Source organism: Nothoprocta perdicaria, unplaced genomic scaffold, assembly GCF_003342845.1.
Source record: "Nothoprocta perdicaria isolate Ctin4 unplaced genomic scaffold, notPer1 scaffold_50, whole genome shotgun sequence".
Taxonomy (NCBI): Eukaryota; Metazoa; Chordata; class Aves; order Tinamiformes; family Tinamidae; genus Nothoprocta; species Nothoprocta perdicaria.
Genome location: NW_020455755.1, coordinates 3,473,454 through 3,497,970, shown reverse-complemented (window position 1 = coordinate 3,497,970; position 24,517 = coordinate 3,473,454). Strand labels below are relative to the sequence as shown.

The window sequence follows — 24,517 nt, the reverse complement described above, 5'->3', positions numbered from 1 at the left end:
TGCTGATGGGTTGGATGTGTCTCTTCTTCCTCCAGTTCCTGCGAGGCAGTTCCTGAGACACCGCAGCCATGTCCGACTTTGTAGAAAGCGAAGCTGAGGAGTCTGAGGAGGAGTACAACCAGGAAGGGGAGGTTGTGCCCAGAGTAAACAAGAAATTTGTAGAGGAAGATGAGGATGGTGAGTCTGCTTTTCTGTTCCGAGTTTGCCAAATTGTCCGTGTGCCTCACTGCTGTGTTCTACGTGCCACGTCTCTGCAAATGAAGCAATAACTGCAATAATAACATGGTTGTCTGCAGTCTCTCAGCTGTTGAAGTTCTTCCTTTCCTCAAAGTCCTGAGGTGATTTTTATATTTGGCAATAGAATACACACTGCTTCACCCCAGTGGGAGTTGCAGTTGTGTAATTTAATAGTAACTAGTAAAAGCAGAGGAATGCTCCCAGTGTGACCATTCCACCTGTTCCCTGTGACGGAGAACATGAGACCACAAGAAAAGAATTGCTGGGGTTCTGACATGAGCAGCTGTCTGTGTTCTGTGTCAGTAAAAATGTTCAGCTGAAACTCTCTGCATGGAGAGTGTGAGGGATGATACTGTTTGCACCTGCTTGCACAGAGCCAGGGAGGAATCCGGGCAGGTTAACACTCAATGCTTTTCATCCCAGATGAGGAAGAGGAGGAGGAGAATCTTGATGATCAAGATGAGCAGGGAAACCTGAAAGGATTCATTAATGATGATGATGATGAAGAAGAGGAAGAGGAGGAAGAAGCCAGTGACTCTGGAGACTCTGAGGATGATGTTGGCCACAAAAAGAGAAAGCGCAGTAAGTTTTGTGACCGCATGGAACTTCTGCTCTGTCCTTCCGGAGAGCATAGCTCTTCCTCTGCCCTGCCTTTCTTCATGGGCTTGGTAAGCTCTGCCTGTCTTGGTGATGTTTCCATTCCCAGAGTGGTAAAGGGAGGGTAATTTGTCTCTGCTTTCTCCTGTCAGCTTTCGATGACCGCCTGGAGGATGATGATTTTGACCTCATTGAAGAGAACTTGGGTGTTAAAGTCAAAAGAGTGAGTTATATTTCCATGCAGTTATTGATGGTGTGGTGCCTCTTAGCACAGAGGAGAAGGTGGGTTCCTGCTTGAACTGAATGAGTTATGGCCCTATTTGCTCCTGCCCCCTTGAAAAAGGGCTGAGAGCCGAGTGCTTGAGGGAAGCAGGTCCTTCCCTGGTGAGACAACCGGGCACCGGCTCCTGGAGTTTGCAGCTGCTTTCTGCCTGTCCTCGGTGTCGTCTCTGTTCCCCCCTTCCTATCTCACCCCAAAGACCATGCAGGGTGTTATAGACTCTAAAGCTCCATCCTTACAACTCCCGGAGACATATCAAGCCAGGCTAACCCTTGTAGTGCCAGCATACGAATGACACAGGCCTTGGACCCAGGGTAGTCCTCAGCAGGCAGTTGCTATGTGTTTCATGCTGGGCTGTGTAAGTGTTACCAACTTGGAGCCAGGAAATAATTTTCTGCCCCTGCAAAGTCTGTGCTGAGCTGGGCTCCTATTCTCGCTCCAGGTGGCACTTGGGGAGCAGAAGCAGCACAGAACTGGCCTGGCAGAGACTGTGTTTGAACTTGAGTGTCTGTGCCGGGGACTCTGTGCACTAAAAAGTCTTTTTGCTTGCAGCAAAAATTCAGGCGTGTGCGGAAAATGTCCGATGATGAGGATGATGAAGAAGAAGATTACGGGAAGGAAGAACATGAGAAAGAAGCCATTGCTGAAGAGATCTTTCAGGATGGTGAAGGCGAGGAGGGGGGTGAAGCTGTTGAAGCTCCTGTTGCTCAACCAGAAGAGGAGGAAGAAGAGGAAGAAGATGAGTCTGGTAAGCACCCTAAGTTTGGCAAAGGAACCAAGTTAAAGCTTTATTTATGTATCCTATAATTAACCAAAATCACAGCCCTATTCTGGGCAAGCTATTCCTGGTCTGATTAGTTCAGTCTTTAGAACTAAATGTTTCTGAGTAGCAGGTTTAATTTGTCTGCATTCTAAACCTCTTTATCGAGAAGCATGTTGCATACACTGAGGTTCTGAGTTGCCCCTATAAGCTGCCTCCAAAATGGAGATCTTTCAAAGGAAGGAAGTTGAGGAATTATAATCATTCTTTAGCACTTAATAGCACGTCTGTCTTAATTCTTCTCTTGGCCATCAGCCTATCATCACTACTAGTACAATCCTGAAAGAATTGCAAGAGTTCTTTCCCTAATGTCCAAAGAAATAAGGCTTCTTTTTGACTATATTTTCTGTGCACTAAGCTGCAGAGAGTTGTCAGGTTTTTTGCCTGTGTTTGGAAGTTAATTCTAGCTTGTTATTATGGTTCAGACTCCTGGAATTTCCGAGGCTGCTGTATGAGGTGCTGTGGGTAGCTGGGCATACTGACAACCAGCGGCAGCCAAAGTCTGTGATGTAGACACATAGTTGCCCTGAGTTGAGCTTTGTGAGAGGTACCAGTGAAATATGTGGGTGTCCTGCTGCTGAACTGCTTCTCTGTGTCCAGACATTGATGACTTCATTGTGGATGACGATGGACAACCTCTGAAGAAGCCCAAATGGCGGAAGAAGCTCCCTGGATACACGGATGCGTAAGTACCAGTTGGAATTGGCCTGCAGCCTCGAGAACATTGCTCAGGTTCCTGAACTGTTGCAGATGTGCTGTGGTTCAACTTGTGGTTGGATAACATTCATATTTTCCCCCAAAGAAACCCTGGTAAATTCAAACCTAGGGGTTTACTTTGTGATTTCTAGAACTTGGACTCCCTTTCTTTCTGATTTTTTTTTTGGAGGCGCATCAAAACCAGTTCCTTAAGACAAATATTTGCTTGAATTAGGCTTCTGTCTGAGCATATAACAAAGGTTTGGGACCTGAATGTTAATGTTATGCCTACAGTGTCGCTGAACTGCTGATCTTTTAGGTAATCTAAAGTAAGTATTAGCGAGGTGCACCTAGCTTCGTCTCTAGTAAAATTAAGTTGCTGCTGCTCATTGCCCTTTTCCTGTTTACTGGAGAAATATGGGTAATGCTGGTAAACAGATCACTGCCATGGGACACTGAGTACTATGGATGTCCTGCAAAATCCTTATTCTTAAGAAATAGCAACTACTTCTGCTTATATGAGGATCAAATTAACTGATAAGAGAAAACATATTTTCTCCTTCTGGACAAAGCAGCCTGTGTCAGGGAAAGCACAATGAGTTGTGTACCCATCCATCATTTTCAAGCCGAAGGGCAAGACTAAAGCTTAGATTTGGATGCTGTGAAATCTGTATTTGTCCAGGATGTTCTGTGAATGGCACTGTGGGGCTGAATGACTGTTGTTCTGTTGCAGTGCTTTGCAGGAAGCTCAGGAAATCTTCGGTGTGGACTTTGACTATGATGAGTTTGAGAAGTACAATGAATATGATGAGGAGATGGAGGAGGAATATGAGTATGAGGATGAAGAAGCTGAAGGGGAGACCCGTGTCCGACCCAAAAAGACCACCAAGAAGCGTGTCAGTCGGCGCAGCATCTTTGAGATGTATGAGCCCAGCGAGTTGGAGAGCAGTCACCTAACAGACCAGGACAACGAGATCCGCATGACAGACATGCCTGAGAGGTTCCAGGTGAGGGAGAAAGGTGCCAGTGGGCAGGGAGAGTGTGTTTCAGTTCCCCTAAGGACAGCAGGCCTGAGACCTGCAGGAGAGCTTTCTCACCTAGCTGCCCTATGGATTTGTGCATCTCTTGCCTCTTTGTGGATGCCACCTCTCAAGAATAGGCAAACCCAACTGTAAAATTGTGAACTGTTCCCTCTGCGTAAACCTGGAGGTTTTAGTGCTGATGGTAACTTGCTCTTTGGCCACTGGATGCCAGTGTTGTGTTTGTGGGGATGGTGTGGGACTTGTGTCCTGCTGAGCTGTCCTTCATGACTGATGCTATGAGTTGTGCTTCATAGCAAGAGAGAAGCTTCCAGTACAGTATAGGTAGATCAGAGTAAGAGGATGTAACTGCAAAAGGAAAGCATGGATTTGGAAGCCATGTAAAAAGCAGAGAGACCCTAACTTTTTATGGAAGGTTATGCACCGTTGCAGGCCTTTCCACAACCTCAAAAGATTCATTAACTGCTGTTACCTGGTGTAGAGCTGGTGCAGGTTTCCTGTATGCTCAGATGATGTATGCATTGAAGTGTATCCTCAGCTGAGCCTTTTAGGTACAGGAGGCATGAAGACCCCAGATGTGCTCTATAGCTCGGAACAAACTTTTCTAGGCTTCTTGAAAGCAAGGTAGCTCAAGTACCAGTGCTGCAAGTGGCTCTGCTCATCCTGTCACCTTCTTACAGTTGCGCTCCATCCCGGTGAAGAGTGCTGAAGATGATGAGCTGGAAGAAGAAGCTGACTGGATTTACAGGAATGCCTTTGCAACGCCCACCATCTCCCTGCAGGTAACAGCTGTGCCTGAGAGGGCTGCTAGCTCGAGCGTGCTGCAGATTTCCAGCCTGCAGATCCAGGAGTGTTCCAAGATTATGTACAGAGAAACATCATTTTCCAGTCTTAACCTGAGCTGGTCATTTAGGGAAGATAACTCAGGGACATGATCAAAACAATGTGTTTCTCCTTGTAGGAAACCTCTGACTACCTAGACTGTGGACAAGCCAGCAGCAGTTTCAGCCGTAAGGGACCTAGCACCATCCAGAAGATTAAAGAAGCTTTGAATTTCATGAGGAATCAACATTTTGAGGTATGTGGCAATTTACCTTCATGAGGTGAGACAGCACAGATTTTGGCACCTCTTTGATGGTGCTGCTGTTGCTACATTTCCCTGATTCTGGACAAATTGATACGGAATAAGATAGAACACCTGGGTTTCTTCAACCTTAACTGGTCCATTCAATTTACCCTCTGAGATGTTGCCTGATGTCCTAGAAGCCCTCAGGTATATGTTTAAGTGAACAGCCTGGGAGGAGGCATCCATGCTGCTCAATTCGTGGGGTCCCAGAGCTCTGTGAGCAGCATGGAGAGCTAGAGGCTAGGGGAGTTGTTTCTGTGGAATGTTTCCAGGAGCCAAAGTGCAGCTTGGTGCCTCACCAACTTGTTCCCTTGTGTGGGACGAGCGTTCTCTGAACTCTGGCCTGTTGGGAGCAGCCCATCTCCTTTTGCTTAGCGGTGATGAGTCTTGTTTGTGACCCAGGTCCCGTTCATCGCCTTCTACAGAAAGGAATACGTAGAGCCAGAGCTGCACATCAATGACCTGTGGAGGGTCTGGCAGTGGGATGAGAAGGTGAGGTGTATTTTCATTGCTTATTCTATCAACATTGCTTGATACTTCACAAAAGATTTTTGTGGGGCACTGCAGATCTTTTGCTTTTTTACTCATTTTACATCTCTGCCATCATGTGATTGTAGAGGTTTATCTGACAGAAGAGAATACAAGATAGTACTTTCACTTCACTAAATTCCTTTTGCATAGTGATATTTTCTGCAAAAAGAAAGTATTTCGTGTGCAAGTTGCTTTCACATTGTCATTTAGACCTTAAATTTGATTTAATTTTTTTTTTTTCCTGTAAACGTGATTCCTCTCTGAGATGGGACTTGGCTTGGTTGTGTGACAATTTGAGTATTTTTATATGGCAAATATCCTGAAAGCCAAGGAGCTCTCTGTAGGAGCCCCACTTTGGGAAAGAAGGAGGCAGATACAATGCACAGCTACAGTGCATTTCACTGAAAATCTCCATTTTTGTTTAGTGGACCCAGCTGAAAATCCGCAAGCAGAACCTGACACGTCTGTTTGAGAAGATGCAGGCCTATCAGTATGAGCAAATCTCTGCTGACCCAGACAAACCTTTGGCTGATGGAATAAGGGCCCTTGATACCACTGACATGGAGAGGTATCGTACCATGATCAACTCATGTTCATTCCACAATGACTTAAAATGAACATTCACCTGCACAGGCTCTCTGGCTGCTGGAGTATCTTTACTTTAGCCTCCCCATACAACCATCAATAAGAAATGTTTAAAAATCTCTTTGAGAGAGGGCCTCCCTGTGACTGACCCACAGCAGAGCCAACTCCTTGGGCACTCTGTTTACAACACTGGGTTGGAATTAATATACTGGCTTTGCCTGCTCTAGGCTGAAGGATGTGCAGTCCATGGATGAGCTAAAAGACGTGTACAATCACTTCCTGCTCTACTATGGACGAGACATCCCCAAGATGCAAAATGCTGCCAAGGCTGCTCGAAAGAAGCAAAAGCGCGTCCGAGAGGATGGCGAAGAGGAGGAAGGTTTGTCCTTAAACTTGATAAATCTTCTAATCCTAGACTGCTTAGATCTCCTGGTTCCAAAGAATTGTAGGGTTTTTTTTTTCCACACCAGTGGATACTCTTTAAGGGGACTGAACATCACCCCTTATAGGAGGTTACAAAGCAGATGTCAGCTCCTTTGGTCTGTATTTGAACGTACATCACAGAGATACTACTGTTAAAATTGTGAAAGAGTGAAACTGAAGAAAAGAGAGGGTTTTTAGGGAACCCTTAGGGATTTCTAACTAACTAAGGGATTTCCCTTTAGGGATTTCTAACCCTTAATGATTTTAAGGCTACTGTGATCTTTCAGATGTGTTCACAGAATCCAAGGCCTCTGTTTTACAGTGTAGGTTGTATTTGTCTCCTTCACTGTGCCACTGACACACTGCAGCTGTCTGGATGCCTCTCTAAATATACCCTATTGAACATGTCCTTCCCCTTAGGTGAAGGGGAGGATGCAGAAGATGACGAGCAGAAAGGGCCTGAGCTGAAGCAGGCATCCCGTCGGGATATGTACACCATCTGTCAGACTGCCGGCCTGGGTAAGGGCTCTGCTCTGTCATGCTCAGCTTGTAGTGTGTTCTGGCCTAGCCTGCAAGCTCTTCTGGGCTGTATGGCTTGTCTGTAGAAAGAGGAGTGGTGGGTTTGCTCAGTATCAGCTACAGTGGCCCTGTCCTCCTCACTTTTGCCTTTGTTTTCCCAGATGGTCTGGCAAAGAAGTTTGGTCTGACACCTGAGCAGTTTGGAGAGAATCTCCGGGACAGTTACCAGCGTCACGAGACAGAGCAGTTCCCTGCAGAGCCCCTGGAGTTGGCCAAGGACTATGTGTGTAGGTTAGTGTTGGGGAAGTTCTGCAGCACGGCAAGATAGGGGTTCTGGGTGCCCTTCTCAAATTCTAAGCCTTCGTGTTGCTTCTCTGCTTCTAGTCAATTCCCAAGCCCAGAAGCTGTGTTGGAAGGAGCCCGATACATGGTGGCTTTGCAGATAGCCAGAGAACCATTGGTCAGGCAGGTTCTGAGACAAACTTTCCAAGAAAGAGCTAAGATCAACATTTCACCAACCAAAAAGGGCAAGAAGGTAAGGAAAGGATCTCTTTTGGGTTAGTGACACAACAACACGTTGTCCCTTAAAATATTCAGAATATTCAGTGTTCATGTCTTGCTTTGTGAACACCCTTGGATGCACGCTGTGTCTTCTCTCTCACAGGACATCGATGAAGCCCATTATGCCTATTCCTTTAAATACTTGAAGAACAAGCCTGTGAAGGAACTGCGAGATGACCAGTTCCTGAAAATGAGCCTAGCAGAAGACGAGGCACTGCTGACCATCGACATCTGTATTGACCTGAAAGGAGTGGAGGGGTAAGTCCCTGCTGTCTGAGATGAGCCTTGGCAGAGCTCTTTCATTCAGTGGTCCTGTGCTGTTAGAGCTCCTCTGTTATCCAGTCTGCTCTTGGAGGCTTTGGCTTGTCAGTCACTCTGCCTTAAAGCCAAGGAGACTCTCAGCTTTGCCTCTTTATCACAGTGATAACTTTAGAAAATATCTGGTTTATTCCTTTGAGTGCAAATTCTGAAGTCTTTAGGCATTCTGTGAAAGAAAATGCTTGTTGCCCAGCCATCCTCACTGTGTGGGTCCTTGGTGCATTCCCTGAACGTCCAAGTAACCACACAGTGCAAAAGGTTTGCTGCTCTGGGCTGCCCTGTGTTGCCCTGATCGGGGCTTTCCATGCTGCCAGCACAGCATTCAGCTGAGACGTCTTGTCTAGCTGTCCAGCTGTTGCAGCTAACAGTGATTTGAGACCTGTCTCTTCTGAATTTTCCAAGTTTCTCCCCAAATCAGAGGAGCTGCTATTAACATTCCCGTGCAGGAATCTACCAGTGATGATATTGGTGCAGGAGTTTGGAGCCCCTCTGTAACTACCCCCCTCTCATTTCTTGCAGTTATGGTAGTGACCAGACCTACTTTGAGGAAATCAAACAGTTCTATTATCGGGACGAGTTCAGCCACCAAGTGCAGGAGTGGAACCGGCAACGTACAATGGCCATTGAGCGGTCCCTTAACCAGTTCCTCTATGTGCAGATGGCTAAAGAGTTAAAAAACAAGCTGTTGGTGGAGGCCAAGGAGTATGTCCTGAAGGTGAGATGGGGCATAGAGGGGTTTGGGTCAGAACTAGGGCTGCAAATGCCAGCAGTCCCACACCATGTTCTGGAGAGCTGATCCAAATTCTAGCAAAACTGTACTGTGATCATGTGTATTCTCCTTCCAAAGGAGGACATGCACATTCTCCTAAACCAAAGGGTTTACAGTGAATTTTCTCCTTGATTTCCTCTGTTCTGTCAGGCTTGCAGCCGGAAGCTGTACAACTGGCTCAAAGTAGCTTCATATCGTCCTGATCAGCAAGTGGAGGAAGATGATGATTTCATGGATGAAAACCAAGGAAAGGGCATTCGTGTGCTAGGCATTGCGTTTTCCTCAGCCAGGTAGGAGGAGAGGAATTGACCCCAGATCCACGTTCAACATGAGCGTTCCTCTGTGCTCAAGTGATACCTGTTTGTTTTGCAGGGACCACCCAGTGTTTTGTGCCCTTGTTAATGGGGAGGGCGAGGTTACAGACTTCCTCCGATTGCCGCACTTCACAAAGAGAAGGAATGCCTGGCGTGAGGAAGAGAGGGAAAAGAAGGTGGGCTATGACAGAGCTACTGCAGTTGCCCGTTTTTCCACCCTGTAATTATTCTGGGAGAAAAGCTGCTTTCAGTTAGATTCTGATTTATCTCTCCTCCTCTTAGAGGATGGCAGAGCTTTAGCATTCCCAAGTAGTGTTTGTTGGAGTTTCATGAGCGAATGCTACAGCAGTTTTCTCCCTTTTCCGTGATCATACCATAGTAGCAAGAGACTCTGTGACCTAGTGGTACTTGGGACACATTTTAGACTCCAACTGTCAGATTTTCTGTAGCACAGGGGCATGGTGGCAGAGCCACACAGGCAGTGGTCGGAGGATTTCCTTTGTGAAAGAGGAACCAAAGACCCATAGTAGAGCAGCTCTCTAGTTATTTTGCTGTGCCCTGTCTCATTTCCTTTGCTTTTTTTTTTCCTCCCCCCCAGGCCCAGGATATTGAAACCTTGAAAAAATTCCTCCTGAACAAGAAGCCCCACGTGGTGACAATTGCAGGCGAGAACAGGTCAGAGCAAGTCTTTGTGTTCCTTCCATTTGCAGACCTATTTGTTGTCCTTCCCTCATGCCCCTCAATGTTTCACTGCTGGTGGAGTCACTGGGAGGAAGAGCTAATGGTTCCTTCCGCACTAATCCTTAATGTGCTGTGAGAGCTGTTCTCTGGTTTCATTTCTAGCTGACCTCTGATTTTGTGCTTTTCCTTAAAGAAGCCTCTTTCTGTCCCTGATCTGGATTAAGCCTTTGGGGTAGTTGATTTACACTGATGAATGCTTGTTATCTCTCTAAGTGATCTGAGGACCCAGCTTAGCCCTCTCCCTTCAATCTTCTTATTTGCCTCTCCCTAGGGATGCTCAGATGTTGATGGAAGATGTAAAGAGAATTGTTCATGAGCTGGATCAGGGGCAGCAGCTGTCATCTATTGGAGTGGAGTTGGTAGACAATGAACTGGCCATCCTCTACATGAACAGCAAAAAGTCTGAGGTAAACCTACTACACCAGCCATTCTTTTTCAGTCTATGGCTAGTCCAGACTACCATATTTTTGTGCTGGCCCTGCCTTGCGTTATCTGTTGCCTCATATGATCCCTCTTGACAGCAACCTACTGACTTTTATGTCATGGCGAAACATCTTGTGTAGGCTTCCCTGGAGAAATCTGTGCCAGCAGTTGTACAAAGTAGATATTGATGCAGTCTGGAATGAGCCTTGCTAAACTGAGTGGGTTGAGGTTATGTGAGGGCACCTTTCCCATGCAGAAGAAGAATGGGGCAGTCAGGGAATTAACACCAGTCCTCCTCTGCCCTGGAGTTATTTGTTCCCAATTGCAGCAGAATTCTTTGCAGGCTTTGATCTTAGTGCCCCTTGCCCTAAGCATCAAGCATTTCCCTTGTTTCAGTCCCTGTCTGATGTCTCTTCGCTAATATTGCTGCGAAGTGTGAGAACACGTCAAGATTTTGTTTCTCTGGTCTCTTGCAGAACGAGTTCCGGGATTACCCACCCTTGCTGCGGCAAGCGGTCTCCCTTGCTCGCCGCATTCAGGATCCTCTCATAGAGTTTGCCCAGGTCTGCAGCTCTGATGAGGATATCCTCTGTTTGAAACTCCACCCTCTGCAGGTAACTTTGGATTCTAAGATCCTCTTGGGGGATGAGAAACTTTTGCAAAAAAGAATGATCTGGAACTGTTTACTGTCAAGGGAAGAATATTCCAATCTGAACTGCAATTTTTCCTGTTCTGTGACATACTAGGGCCACCTTTTTTTTCTGCTTCCTTTAGCTCCTCTGCTTTCTTCCTTCAGACTGTTATCAGGTGCTGTAGAGCACCTTAAGTATAAAGTCTACCATGTCTGACTCAATTTGCCACAGCATAGTGTCACACACATCTCCTTGATGAGACTAACACCTCTCCCTTGTGCCAGGAGCACGTGGTGAAGGAGGAACTGCTCAATGCCCTCTACTGCGAATTCATAAACCGCGTGAATGAAGTGGGTGTGGATGTCAATCGGGCGATCGCTCACCCACACAGCCAGGCTTTGCTGCAGTACGTGTGTGGCCTGGGACCACGCAAAGGCACTCATCTGCTGAAGGTAAGCTGCTGTTTCTGCCACTGCCTACAAAAACAGTGTCGCCAACAGTGTGCAAGTTGGCCTGGTGGCAGTCCTGTTGAGAGCTGAGTCGCCATGTGCTTCAGTACGTGTTGTCTCTGCATATAACCCCAAAGCTGTGCATGGACTAATGTCCTTGTTGGACCAAGGCTACTCAGCAGATTTGTCAATCGTAGCTAGTTCCTGAACCCACAGGAGTGGATCCACTATTGCAGCATCAGGACACCCCCATACTATAGAAAACACAAGGCAAAAAGCCAGCCCTTCATTCCTGGAGCTTTTCCATGCAGAGTCATCTCTTTTCATGCAGTGTTGAGACACAGGACAGTGAGAAATGATTAACGGGTTGTGATGGGTTTGGCTGTGTCAGATGCCATGAAACTGCAGTGTCCAATGTGAGTTCTCTGCTTTTCCTGGGAAACCTGTGTATTTGAATAGCGAGGATTATGCTGCAACCTCTTTCCCCAGATCTTAAAACAAAACAACACACGCCTGGAGAATCGGACCCAGCTGGTTACGATGTGTCACATGGGACCCAAGGTGTTCATCAACTGTGCTGGCTTCATCAAAATTGATACAGCATCGCTGGGCGATAGGTTGGTATTGAATGGTGTGAGATGCCCTGCAGGGTGTGGAGTTAGTGTGAGTGACTAAAGCATTCTTGTTCTGTGGAATCCATATTCCCAGGAATTTCTGTGCAACCATTCTGATCTCTGGCCAAGTTCAGGTATTGCTGGTTATTAATCTGATTCCCAAGAGCAGCTGAACTTTCAGAGCAATGTGAACATGAATTATATAGCACGCAATGGTTTGAAAGACCCTTTGTTGTGGAGAGAAACTAAGCTAGTAGCAGTTGTTTTCAACTTTCTGTAGCTGTTGGGCCTGCCAATAGGTAACTCGTAAGCACTTTTGCTTAGTTGTTGCTGAGTCCCACCAACTGTGTGTGTGTGCATACATGTGTATATATACTTAAATTTCAAACTTAAATTTCAAACTTAAAACATTAATATTTCCAATACCAATATTTTGTGCTTAAAGCTTCAGATTATAACACCAATTTGTCTTTCCCTTAAACCCGTAGCAACTCCAAGAAGTTCAGAGCATTAGGTTATTGGTAATTGAATAGCAGAGAGGTGGTGGGAGGACAGTGACAACCCAGTTTCTATGTATCTAGCTGCCTGCTTTGCTCAGAAAGGTCTCATGTTGGGAATGTGCCTTTTCTAAGGCTATCACAATTTCCTTTTTCTTTGAGAAGCTGTCAAAGGACACCTGACCGAATCCTTACATTTAATGTTCCAGCACCACTAGATGCTTAGTTTTTGCAGGACACAAGTCCTAGAGTTGCAGGAGAATAACTTAGATTCCTTCAAGCAACTGGACACGGTGGTCTGTACTGCCAGTTGGCAGCACTTAATTCATGGGAGAAAGGAATCTGTAAAGAGCTGTGTGCTCAGAGCACAGCCACGTCTGCATAGCATCAAAAATACCTGGCTGCATCCTTGTAGTGCCATGAAAATTGCCATTTTTTGCCTTGAGCTCTATTGATCTTGCTATGAAGAAATGTATGTCTCTTTGAGTAGCTTGTTTTGTTGTGGTGACAGTGGCAAAGCAGCCCCACAGACCACAGTGATGGTCAACAGGATGTTTTGTTGTCAGTCTGAAGGAGGTGCCTGAGGAATCCTGCAGGGTTCTTACCTGAACAATGTTTTTGCATCTATTTTAGTACCGATTCCTACATCGAGGTCCTAGATGGATCCAGGGTACATCCTGAAACCTATGAATGGGCAAGAAAAATGGCTGTAGATGCCTTAGAATACGATGAGTCAGCAGAGGATGCAAATCCTGCAGGAGCCCTAGAGGAGATCTTAGAAAACCCTGAGCGTCTGAAAGATCTGGATCTCGATGCCTTTGCCGAGGAACTGGAAAGACAGGTATGTTGGAGGGGACCTGGTTTTGAGGAAAGGAGATGAGGCTGTGCTGTCCAGCTCAGTTCCTTGGCTTTTGTAGCTGGTCACCTTTATGTTCTCTGAGAGCCAAACATTTAGCTGTTGCCATTATAAAATATATAAACAGCTATGACAAGTATTAAGTGTCTGACAGTGGAGTAGAGTATATGCTTGCAGAAATTACAGTGGGAGGGGAGGAGGGAGGCAAGAATCAGTAATTAGACTGTTTAATTTGTTCTTCCTGAGTTTATCTAACCTATGGAGGAATACTTGGATATTTTTGCACTGCCACAGCATCCTTTGGCAGAGAATTCCACAGCATAATTGACATATTGTATATTCTTCTTTGTTTCAGATATGCTGTGTGGTAACTTCTTTGGGTTATTGTATTATAACTGAATTATATATTACATATAATTATAACTGAATACTGAATTCTCCTATTTACCTTTATCTCTCATGGCTTTGTAACTTTTGACACCACGCAGGGCTATGGTGACAAGCATATCACACTATATGACATCCGAGCTGAGTTAAGCTGCAGGTACAAGGACCTGAGAACCACGTACCGCCCTCCAAACACAGAAGAAGTCTTCAATATGCTGACCAAAGAAACTCCAGAAACTTTTTATATAGGTACATTGCTGTTCATTAGGAGGGCTCTGCTTGTTGTTGTCACAGGTTGAATTAGGATGTGTAGGGGTAGCAGAGGGTGAGGGTGGCATTCAGACACTGCTGGGTTGCTGCTCCCTCTCTGCACTAACGAGGATCTCGTGCTGTGTGTGTAGGTGAAACCTTTTCAAGTAGCTGTGTGGTCTTCATGACCTTCTGCCTTAGACTGAGGGAATAAACTGAGCCCTGCAGTTCTTCATTCTCTCCTTCTCCTCTTCTCCCACACCACAGGTAAAATGATCATCTGTAACGTGACTGGGATAGCCCACAGGCGGCCTCAAGGAGAAAGCTATGACCAGGCCATACGGAACGATGAAACCGGCCTTTGGCAGTGTCCTTTCTGTCAGCAGGATAACTTTCCAGAGCTCAGCGAGGTGGGGCTGCTTCTCATGCCGGGTCTGTCTTTGCCTGAGCTCCAAAATGGACAGACTCGACCACTTTAGAGAGTTGCAGGAGCCAAAGACTCTTGGAAGTAGGGGATGTCAGAGCAAAGATTGTGTCTGCAGTGCTCCAGAACCCCAACCTGAATGTGGCCTTTTGCTGCAAATGTAATTTCTTGCAGTTGTGACTAATTGCTTTTCTGTAGGTTTGACAGGGCCTTTATAACTGCGTTAAGGACTTGGGTGAAGCAGATTAGGAGTGAAATGGGCTTGAGGACCAGCTCATGGTTTCTTCTTTTAAATACATGAAGCAGGCAGTTTTGGTGGTCTCAAAGAAGCCATCTGTGACACTGAGAATTGAAGCTCTTTCTGTCCATTTCTCAATTTTAAAACCTCTTCTGGACCCTCTGCTAGTAAATGCAGCTGTACTTTAGGTTTCCTCTAAACACTGCCAAATTCCAGCCTTGGTAATTAGTGATTGATAAAGCCCTGAAGTGTTCATTGGAAACCGACCCTAGCTGCATAGTTGTGTCCAGAATCTAAAATACTCTGGCCTTCCTGGTTGCAAAGCCCCATAAGCTGAGCAGAACTGAAGTATTGTGACTGCACTGCTGGGCAGTATTCATCTAACTCCTCTGTCTCCTGCCATTCTCTGGCTGTGCATTTTGTAGCAATTTATTGAGTGGCTTTGTTTCCATGCCGAATATCTTTTACATTTGTCTTGCAGGTTTGGAACCACTTTGACAGCGGTTCCTGTCCAGGTCAGGCCATTGGAGTGAAGACACGGCTGGACAACGGAGTCGCTGGCTTCATCCCAACAAAATTTCTTAGTGATAAAGTGGTCAAGCGGCCAGAAGAAAGGGTGAAGGTATGAGAGGAGTGAATTTTAACATATCCACCAAAAGCTGGAAGAGTGTGAAACCGATACCAAAGACTCAGAGTCTGGTTAATTCTGCTGTTCCCTGAATGCTTTTTCAAACCTTATTTTCATTTAAGGACTTTAAATGAGCAAGAAGTTCAGGTCCTGGTTAGTGTCCTTCTCACAATGCAAATCTCTCTTGGCACTGTTTTGACCCGTGTTAATCAGTTAGCATGTTACATTGCGGAAGGATTTATAGTCTGGCTAAAGTCCGGGCTTGGGAGGCCAGAAGACATTCTAATGTAGAGCTGCCCTTTGTTTCTGCATTTTTGAAGAGCTTGGGGAACTGCTTTTAGATAACCATGAGAGTCCCTTTACCTTTCCTGTAGCTTTTCATTCTGTCAAAATTTGTCTGCAGAGGTCATCAAAGTTATCAGTCTCATTCAGAACGGGGATTTGAGTTCTATGAGAAACAGAATCACATATTTTTATCACATGATAAAGTCAGAGGTCTTTGCAGTCTTTTGGAAAACTCCTGAAAGTCCCTGGAGGTGATGGATAATCCTGTAAGTTCAAGAGTTCTCCAGGCAGTTTCTTAAAAAGCTATTGTCAGCTTCAGCACGGTTAACTGGGCTAAGACATTGCAGTGTTTGTAGTGGGATTTTCTGTTTCCTATTTAAGTAGAGAAGTCCTTTGGATGTCTCCCACTCTTGTTTCTGCACAAACTGTGCATTAAATCTAACTGCATTAAATTTATGCATCTGTGCATAAATTTAACTGCATTAAATCCAGTTTTGCAGCTCCCATTCTTAGACAACAAGAATGACAAAATTAGTTGTCCACAGCCAAGCGTAGCAGACATACTGGAGAAATGCCCATTTTTCTTTTGATCTCTTTTGATTCTAGTCATCTGGGGGATCAGTTGATTTTTCGTTTAAAGGGAAGAATCACTTTTAAAGGTTGTATCAATCGGAAGTACGTGAGGTAACTTCCACCACCTCAGTCGCCACATGACCCTGCACAGAGAGCCATTTAGCACAGGGTGCCTATTATACCAGCCAAACCTGCTGATAAAGCTCCCCTGCCCTCTCCTGCAGGTGGGAATGACTGTTCACTGCAGGATTATGAAGATTGATATTGAGAAGTTCAGTGCTGACCTGACCTGCAGGACATCAGACTTGATGGATAAGAACAACGAGTGGAAGTTGCCTAAAGACACCTACTATGATTTTGATGCTGAGGCAGCAGATCACAAGCAGGAAGAAGACCTGAAAAGAAAACAGCAACGGACAAGTGAGTCCCTTTTCTTTCCATCAATACCAGTCTTCCTGGGATGCTTTGATAAAGTAAGCACCACTGGACATGTGCTTGCAATAAACACCCCGTTGTCCTCTAGCATACATCAAGAGAGTAATCGCTCACCCGTCATTCCACAACATCAGCTTCAAGCAAGCTGAGAAGATGATGGAGACCATGGACCAAGGGGATGTGATCATTCGGCCAAGCAGCAAAGGGGAGAACCATCTGACAGTCACCTGGAAGGTGAACGATGGGATTTACCAGCACGTGGATGTACGAGAAGAGGGCAAGGAGAATGCCTTCAGTCTGGGCTCCACGCTTTGGATTAACACAGAGGTAAGAGCCCTGCAGAGCGTGCCTGAGGAGGAGTTTGTGGAGGAGAACCAACTATTTGACGGGGACAGGTCGGCATAGTCACTGTGCACAATCTATTACAGTATTTAAATTCTGGTTAATGGAATGTGGTTTGATTTGTGCCTGTTGGGCAAAGCTATGATGCTCTGTTTGATAGCACATGCCTCTATTGCATATTTTTGAATGCCTCTATTGCATATTTTTGAAAGAGGCTTTTTCTCCTCCTCGCCTGGGGGTGGAGAAGTATCAGTCTGGTAGATTTCTATATGCAGCCTCTAAGAGTAGATGTGAAACTGTGCAAAGCCTTTCTCTCCCTGAAGCTGCTCGCAGGCTGTTGGAGGATAACAGTTCTCTGGCTTTTTACACAATACCTAGCGCTTAAATATTTATTTTTCCAAAGCGTTTAGCCTTGCTATGCAGAATGTGCGACTGATAGTTTTATACTAGAATGCGATAGTTCTTCATCATGCACCTTACATACCTCTTTAAATATGTTCGTTCCAAGGAATTTGAAGACCTGGATGAAATTGTTGCTCGCTATGTCCAGCCAATGGCTTCTTTTGCCAGAGATCTGTTGAATCACAAATACTATCAGGACTGCAATGGTGGAGACAAGAAGGTGAGTCCCAGGTTTTGAAATCTTGTGTGGGAGATATGGGAGCATAGTGTAAGTTTCTGTGTCTCAAGACAGATCTTAAGAGTTTGTCATCAGCTGCTGTTTGATTGAACTCTCTGATCAACCTCGTGTTTCCTCATGGGGAATTGACCTAGTGCTGTAGGTCGAAAGCAGATTCTTTATAGGAGCAGTGTTGCCAGGACAGCAAATACCAGTGAAAGGAGAGGTATTGGCTTTCTCTGACCTGGTGGCATTTGTATATTTTCCCCAGAAGACTGGAGGAGATGAGTTCTGTCCATCTCCACCTTGTCCATTCTAGCACTCTGAGAGGAGCCTGCTGATAGTAGCAGAGTGGTGGCAGAAGAGTTCTTCTCCCTGTGGTTGCTTGGAGAGTTCTAGCTGCAGCTTTGTGCTCTGAACCAGGAACACGTGTTGTCTGGGCTGTAGCTCCCAGGCTTGCATGCTATGACCCGTGTACTCACAGAACCATCTGCAGCAGCAATGCAGATGGTGTTTTAAGATACCTAAGGCAGCTAGCCCTTGTTTGATCCCTAAGAACAGGGTGCAGGGGGAGAGGGCAAAGCACAGCATCAAAGGAAGGTGTCTGTTGGCCTTGTGTTTTGGAAGAAAAAAAAATACAGGTTGTCCTTGAGCTTTTCTCCTCTATCTCCCTAATTAGAAGCTGGAAGAGCTACTGATAAAGACGAAGAAAGAGAAGCCAACTTTTATTCCCTACTTTATCAGTGCCTGCAAAGATCTACCTGGCAAATTCCTCTTGGGTTATCAACCTCGAGGCAAACCAAGGTGAGTGAGATGCAAGCCCAGCAGCCGAAGCTGAGTGCTGCCAGTACCACACCTCAGCTTTCTGCTGCCAGTTTCTTTTCCAGATATGCTTGTAGCCAGTAAGTTGGGCCTCTCCTTACCCGGAGCTTGGCCTGCTGACAGTAGAGGAACAGTGTCTAGTAGTAAATCTTGCCAAGGAGACTCTTGTTTTTCAACCATCTGGCTGCCACAAGCCATAATGCCCTGTGCAAGTGGTGTCACTGGAGTTCAGGCCAGTACTGATGGACTTTCCAGGCAAAGGCATGATATTCAGAGCACTTGTTTGAAAACAAAATTAAGTTGGTTTGGGTAGCTTTATTCAATTTCAGTACAGCCATCACCTGAGTTGTGTAGATTTTGCCCATCATACCTGTTCTCACAGGGACCTGTTGGTGCGAGGGCACTGTATGGCAGCAGGTACAGCTGCAAAGCAGCCTGTGATCCCTTGTGCTCTCCTCCCAGGATAGAATATGTGACGGTGACTCCAGAAGGATTCCGCTATCGGGGCCAGATCTTCCCTACTGTGAATGGACTTTTCCGATGGTTTAAGGATCATTATCAGGACCCTGTTCCAGGTGAGGATCCCAAAAGCTCACAACTTTGGTTGTTCATTTCACCAGTGTCCTGAAGTAAAGCAGTTAGTAGAGGACAGTTCTGTGTTCTGGGTCCCTTAGATATCTCCTTCTCTAGGGTTTTCTATATCTGGGAAGTTTGAGTGACACTCAAGTCACAAATTTGGCTTCCATGAACTCATTGAGAACTCTGCCAATAACTAATATTTCAGCCAAGAAGCTCATGCAACAAAGTCTGAATTTGTCCCTCTTCTTTGGCTCCCCCCATCGTTTAATTCCACATGCACCACTTACTGGCAAGATGCTATTTTAACAGGACAAATGTTTTCTGATTTTTTTTTTTTTTTTTTTTTTTAACTTCCAAATGCTGGATTTTGAGGCAATAGCTTCTCTCCTGGGAAAACTGACCTATCCCTCTTGGCTTATGTTTTATGCAGGTATTACCCCCAGCAGTAGCAGTCGGACCAGGACCCCAGCTTCCATTAATGCTACTCCAGCTAACATTAACCTGGCAGGTCAGTGCAGCCCTTTCTCACTTGGAATCAGGAATTCCTTTCTCAGGTGCTTTTAAGGAACTGCTAAACCTAAATGGTTTTTTTTTGTTTTTCTTGCAGACCTGACCCGTGCAGTGAACGCTCTACCACAGAACATGACCTCCCAAATGTTCAATGCCATCGCTGCTGTGACAGGCCAGGGACAGAACCCAAATGCCACCCCAGCACAGTGGGCATCCAGTCAATACGGCTACGGAGGCAGTGGAGGTGGCAGCAGCGCCTACCACGTAGGTGTCACAGGGTTGTGGATGGTTTCGGGTGGCCTTTTCCCACTGGAAACCATCCCATGGGCTCTACTGCTGGTGGAAGCAGTTCCTCACTGCGAGGGATCAGCCAGCCCTGGCCATACCTGAGCAGGGGGCACCCGGGAGCCTGGCTGGATGCTGGGACACGTTTCTCCCTGCCTCCTGTGGCTGAGGAAATGAGGCATTGCAATGTAGCCCTGCTCTGGGTTGAAAGGAGTTGGAGCAAGCAGCAAACTGGTTTGGCCCTCAGGGAATGTGGCAGGGTAGAAAGAAGGAATCCAGCAATGAGGGGACACAGCCTTCGGATTGTGCCCCTGAATGGGCAACGTGAGCTGCCAGTGGAAGAGATTAGCTGTGAAAATATGCGCTGAGTTTGCAGGGCTTTTCAGCTCAACGTGCTAATCTCCAAGCTGCACCGGCAGGCGCACACCTCAGCCTGCCTAAACACCCAGGGGCTTTGCAGAGAGTAAGATTGGAATCGGACCATCTTGGCTCATGCTGGAGCCTTTCCTTAGGTGTGCTGGTGCCTACCTCCCAGCACGTGCTGCCAACTCCCCAGCTGACCCCAAGGCTACATTCAGCAGCGGCAGGAATGAAGTGCCTGGGTACAAAGAAACACACCCTGCCCTTAGATCTGCTAAAGAGCTGCCACAAGAAAAGACTTGCAGAGAGGACTGATGCTTTATTAGAGCTCATCAGGAGGCTTTCATGGAGTTTGGCACAGTAAACACCGAGTTGGGGATAGGTAGGGAGTGTGAATAACCTGATGGTATTAATCACAGATGGTATTAATCAAGAGAGTTGAGGGAGAAGGGAGATGAAGGCTGGAAGGCAAATGGACTGAGTGTTTCCCTGGGTGAGCAGTGAGCCAGGCAGCTTGGGATGTGGGTGTGAGCTATCCCAGGAGCTGCTGTGCCTTCTCTGAAGCCTTCTGGGTCGGAAAATCGGGACAAATTCCTGCGTTGCTCGTGCCCCTTGCAGGATGTGGTTTCTGCTGGGTTTCCCCAGGTATCTCCTGTGTCCTTCTTGTGCTCCTCACCGTTGTTTGGTTTAATGTCTCCCCTTGCACCCTGCGTGGTTGAGCAGGGAAGGTGGCGACGGCCCCGCGGGCACAGATTGGGTGCCAGCTGCTCTCGAGGAGAGCAGCCAGAACATGAGCAAGGCTCTCGCTTAGACACGATGCTGCTTTAGGCCTGGGCTGGCGTGAGCCTCCCCTGAGCGCGGGATGCTGCAGGGCCAGCCATGCCCTGTGTGCCTCACGGTCCCCTTCTCCACAGGTCTTCACGACTCCTGCCCAGCAGCCGGTGGCCACCCCTCTGATGACGCCCAGTTACTCGTACACTACCCCCAGCCAGCCGATCACGACGCCCCAGTACCAGCTCCAGGCCAGCACCACCCCCCAGTCCACCCAGTCGCAGTCGCAGCCCTCGTCCAGCTCCAGGCAGCGGCAGCAGCCAAAGTGAGTAGCTCCAGCACCTGGTGCACGTGTAGGTCTGTCATAGAACCATAGAATGCTGAAGGTTGGAAAGGACCTTTAGGATCGTCGAGTCCAACCCCCCTGCACACTCAGGGTCACCCAGAGCACGTGGCACAGGCTGCATCCAAGCGGGTTTGGAAGATCTCCCAGAGAAGGAGACTCCACAGCCTCCCTGGGCAGCCTGTTCCAGGGCTCTGGCACCCTCACTGTCAAGATTTTTTTTCTTAAGTTCCTGTAGAAGTTTTGGTGCTCCAGTTTGTGGCTGTTTCCTCTAGTCCTATCGGTGGCCACCACTGAAAAGAGGTCGCCCCCTCCTCACTGCCTCACTTGAGGTATTTGTAGACACGGATCAGGTTCCTCCTCAGCCTTCTCTTCCAGGCTGAACAGGCCCAGCTCTCCCAACCTTTGCTCACAGGGCAGAGCTTCCAGGCCCCTGATCCTCCTCGTAGCCCTGCGCTGGACTCTCTCTAGCCGCTCCACATCCCTCTTGTACTGGGGAGCCCAGCACTGGACACAGTCTCCAGATGTGGCCTCACCACGGCTATGTATAGGGGGAGGATCATATAGGGGGACGATCCCCTGTCCCGCGCCCCTTCCTGCCTGGCACTATCCTTTTGGGCGCTTGGAGGGAGTGCAGGGGGGCTGCCCTGGGCTCCCCTGCCTACGTGTCTCACCTCCTGCATGTCGTTGCAGGACCAACAGCCACGCTGCCATCGACTGGGGCAAGATGGCCGAGCAGTGGCTGCAGGAGAAGGAGGCCGAGCGGAGGAAACAGAAGCAGCGCTTGACTCCTCGCCCGTCCCCCAGCCCCATGATCGAGAGCACACCCATGTCCATCGCCGGGGACGCCACGCCGCTGCTGGACGAGATGGATCGATAGGCCGTGCTGGACCCGACCCTCACCTCCGTTCCCTCCTCCAGGAAGGGGAGGACAAAGAGAATACTTGGAAAGTTCCCTTCCCTTAGCCACGTAACTCCTGTTTTGTACGTCACGAGATGGTGGGAGATGACTCTCGGTGAAGGCCACCTGAGCGAACGGATAGACTTGGCAGTGCTGGTTTAAATATATAGACATAAATATATATATAAAAATATATCATAGGAAGGGGCGCTGCAGCGGCCCCTGCATTCCAGGGCCAGGTTCACCTCTTGGGAAGCTCGGCAGAGCAGTGACAAGGTCAAAGGAGTCTGTCCCCTTGCGTGGCGCTCTGCTTTCAAAGCAAAGACTGGGGAGCCAACGCGCCTGCAAGCGCCGCCACGGGCCTAGAGCCAGCCTGGTTTATTTGGATCATCCCAACCCCTGACTGACCCTTCTCTTTGCTCTGGGAGCGTGGAGCAAAGTCACCCGGGCTCTGAAGAGCGAACTGGAGTTCTCTAAACGTTTCTCTCCTTTGCTCTGGGGTTTCACCTGTAACAGGCTCTGCAAATCTGTGCTAGCCCCCAGCCATGTTCGTAGGGCTCTAGCACGGCAGCTCTGGGGTCCTGCCAGAGAGAAATGCAGCTGTTATACCAAAGGCCTCATCTCTCCTCTGGCTTCTTTCGGAACAATATTTATTTAGGTGTGTTTTTTTGTTCTTTGTTCTTTTTTTTTTAACTGGACTGCGAAGCAAAACCCCAGGCCCTGGCAGCTTTCCTGAGCACGAGACAGAACCGTGGGCTAAAGAGCTGCAGGAGCAGCCCCTCGGTGAAGGGAACGCAAAGCAGCCGAGAGCGCCTGGCATCCTCTTCGTATCTGCTTAACCCTGTAAGCGAGAGGGCTGAATAAATAGTGTTTCTACCACACACTAGTTGGGAGGTTTTTCTCTCCGTGCTGCCTGCCTCTCCTCCTAGCAATGGATTGGCCCTGGAAGCTGAGCTCAGCGCGGAAAAAGAGTGCTCCTTCGTCCTTTGTTGCTCGGAGTTGCCTTCTGGGTGCTGAAACTCTCACGGCGACGCTCTTTTCTGTTGAGCTGATCCAGGATTAGGTTTTTGTGGTGCAGCAACGTCCCACCACGATGCTGGGTGAGCAGCCGGGGGAGAGGGAAGGGGCAGGTGCTGCAGCTACCTCTGCTGAACGGCAGGAACAGCCCCACCGCAGGGCTGCTCCACTTTGGAACTGGAAGCCTCCTGCTGCAACTACTTCTCCTCCTTCTGCTTTGTTAGGGGGGATTTTCTATGGCAGGAGGGTCTTTGTTCCTCCAACTGCCCCTGCTTAGCCCGGGTGCAGTTCAGGAGCCAGCAAGAACAGCAGCTCCGGGGGAAACAAAGGTCTTTTTTGCATGCAAATGCTCCCGGAGAATGGCAGAGACTGCGGCACAAAGCAAAGCGGGTTGCTGAGGGCTGCCTTCCCCTCCCGTTACCCCCCAGGCTGGAGTTCAGTGACCGCCCTATGTTACATATGAACCTTACACTATTTTTTTATTTTATTAGAGTCTGTCCCACGGCCCTGTGGCGGGGAGCAGCTCCTTGCAGGGCTCCGTGGCTGCCTCGCCCAGGAGCATGGTGTGCGGTGGCAGCTCCTTGGGCTCTCCTTGGTTTTAGTTTTCCCTTACCCCTCAATAAAAGCTCTACTTTTGGGAAGCTGCCCCTGCCCCGCGGGTCTCTGCTTCCTGCGCTGACCCTGGCACCGAGGGCTGCGCAGCCTCTGTCCTGTTCCTGTGGGTCTCTTCTTGGGAGCAGCACTTGGGGCGTGGGGCTTGGTGCAAGGGGGGCTGCCCTGAGTGTGCTCCCGCTCCCTGCTCCCCCTGGCATTTCGGCTGGCTCCGTGCCCGCTCCGGAAGCAGCAGCGGGGTGGGATGTTATCCCACTTGGCACGGGGGCAGCCTGCGCTTGGCTGCTGTCGCCCCGGCTCTCCCCACCTCTGCGTTCGCTGCTGGCGCGGGAAGGGGGGTTGTGGCAGGCGCTGCCTTTGTGCAGGACCTGAGGCCGCCTCTTGTCCCTCTCTGAGAGCTCCGGGTGTTTGAAGAGCCTCCAGGGAGGGACAAAGCCCCTGGCAGGGCAGGAGCGGGAAACGGGGCCGGAAAGGGAGCGTCGCTCCCCAAGGCGGCTCCGGGTGCCTGTCGTGGAGCTGAGCAGCAGCTGGGCACCCGGGGCTGCCTTTGAGCGGGGGGACGGGAGCAGCAGCTCCGTGGCAGCCCCGGGCGCACGCGGGGACCCTGTGGACACAGAGCACCCACCTTGCTGCCTTCCCACCCCGCTCCCGGTGCCACCAGCATCGCACGCGGCTCCAGCGACCTGCTTTATTACACAGCGCACACGGGGCTGGGGCGCAGCCACGTCCGCAGCACCGAGTCTCACACGGGCTCCAGCTCCCCTGGGGGCTTCAGCCTCTTCTTTCTGTTTCTCTCCTTCCTCCTCCTCTTCCTCCCGGCCGCCGGGGCCGTGGAAGGCAGAGCCGGGGCCGACTCCTTCCCCAACCCGTCTCCATTCGGGGCATCGCTCAGCGCAGCATCAGGCACCTCCTCCTTGCCCGCCACGTCCAGGCTCGCCAGCTCCACGCTGCCCCGGCGCTCGGGGGGCTCAGCTGCAGAGGGGCTCAGCCGCCCCTTGTCCCAAGGGCCTTTCTTCCTCAGCCCTTTCCCCTTCTTCTTCCTCCTCTTCTCAGCGGGGGCGGCCGGCAGGGTTGGCAGCGGGCGCTGCCCCAGCGCGGGCGCGCGGTGC

General features: G+C 48.6%; 1 protein-coding gene across 1 annotated transcript; it reads left to right on the top strand.

The window, feature by feature from the left end:
• On the top strand, positions 1 to 22,658 carry SUPT6H (SPT6 homolog, histone chaperone). Its single transcript, XM_026047754.1, has 36 exons — positions 1 to 177; positions 661 to 819; positions 987 to 1,057; positions 1,667 to 1,862; positions 2,535 to 2,619; positions 3,364 to 3,637; positions 4,351 to 4,452; positions 4,632 to 4,748; positions 5,199 to 5,288; positions 5,753 to 5,895; positions 6,140 to 6,291; positions 6,756 to 6,854; positions 7,016 to 7,145; positions 7,239 to 7,389; positions 7,519 to 7,673; positions 8,253 to 8,448; positions 8,653 to 8,792; positions 8,875 to 8,992; positions 9,415 to 9,491; positions 9,829 to 9,964; positions 10,457 to 10,594; positions 10,897 to 11,064; positions 11,551 to 11,678; positions 12,806 to 13,013; positions 13,517 to 13,664; positions 13,932 to 14,074; positions 14,808 to 14,948; positions 16,037 to 16,232; positions 16,336 to 16,574; positions 17,098 to 17,211; positions 17,888 to 18,012; positions 18,493 to 18,605; positions 19,040 to 19,117; positions 19,217 to 19,383; positions 20,679 to 20,860; positions 21,572 to 22,658. The coding sequence occupies exons 1-36, from the start codon at positions 69 to 71 to the stop codon at positions 21,756 to 21,758; spliced, it is 5,175 nt and encodes a 1,724-aa protein (XP_025903539.1). The 5' UTR covers positions 1 to 68; the 3' UTR covers positions 21,759 to 22,658.
• The last annotated feature ends 1,859 nt before the right edge of the window (positions 22,659 to 24,517 follow it).

Bases quoted from the DNA above. Each gene is read 5' to 3' on its own strand.
- SUPT6H (XM_026047754.1), top strand. From the start codon at position 69: ATGTCCGACTTTGTAGAAAGCGAAGCTGAGGAGTCTGAGGAGGAGTAC. The intron at 8,793-8,874 runs GTAGGAGGAGAG...TTTGTTTTGCAG, and splicing joins ATTGCGTTTTCCTCAGCCAG to GGACCACCCAGTGTTTTGTG. The intron at 18,606-19,039 runs GTGAGGATCCCA...TGTTTTATGCAG, and splicing joins TTATCAGGACCCTGTTCCAG to GTATTACCCCCAGCAGTAGC.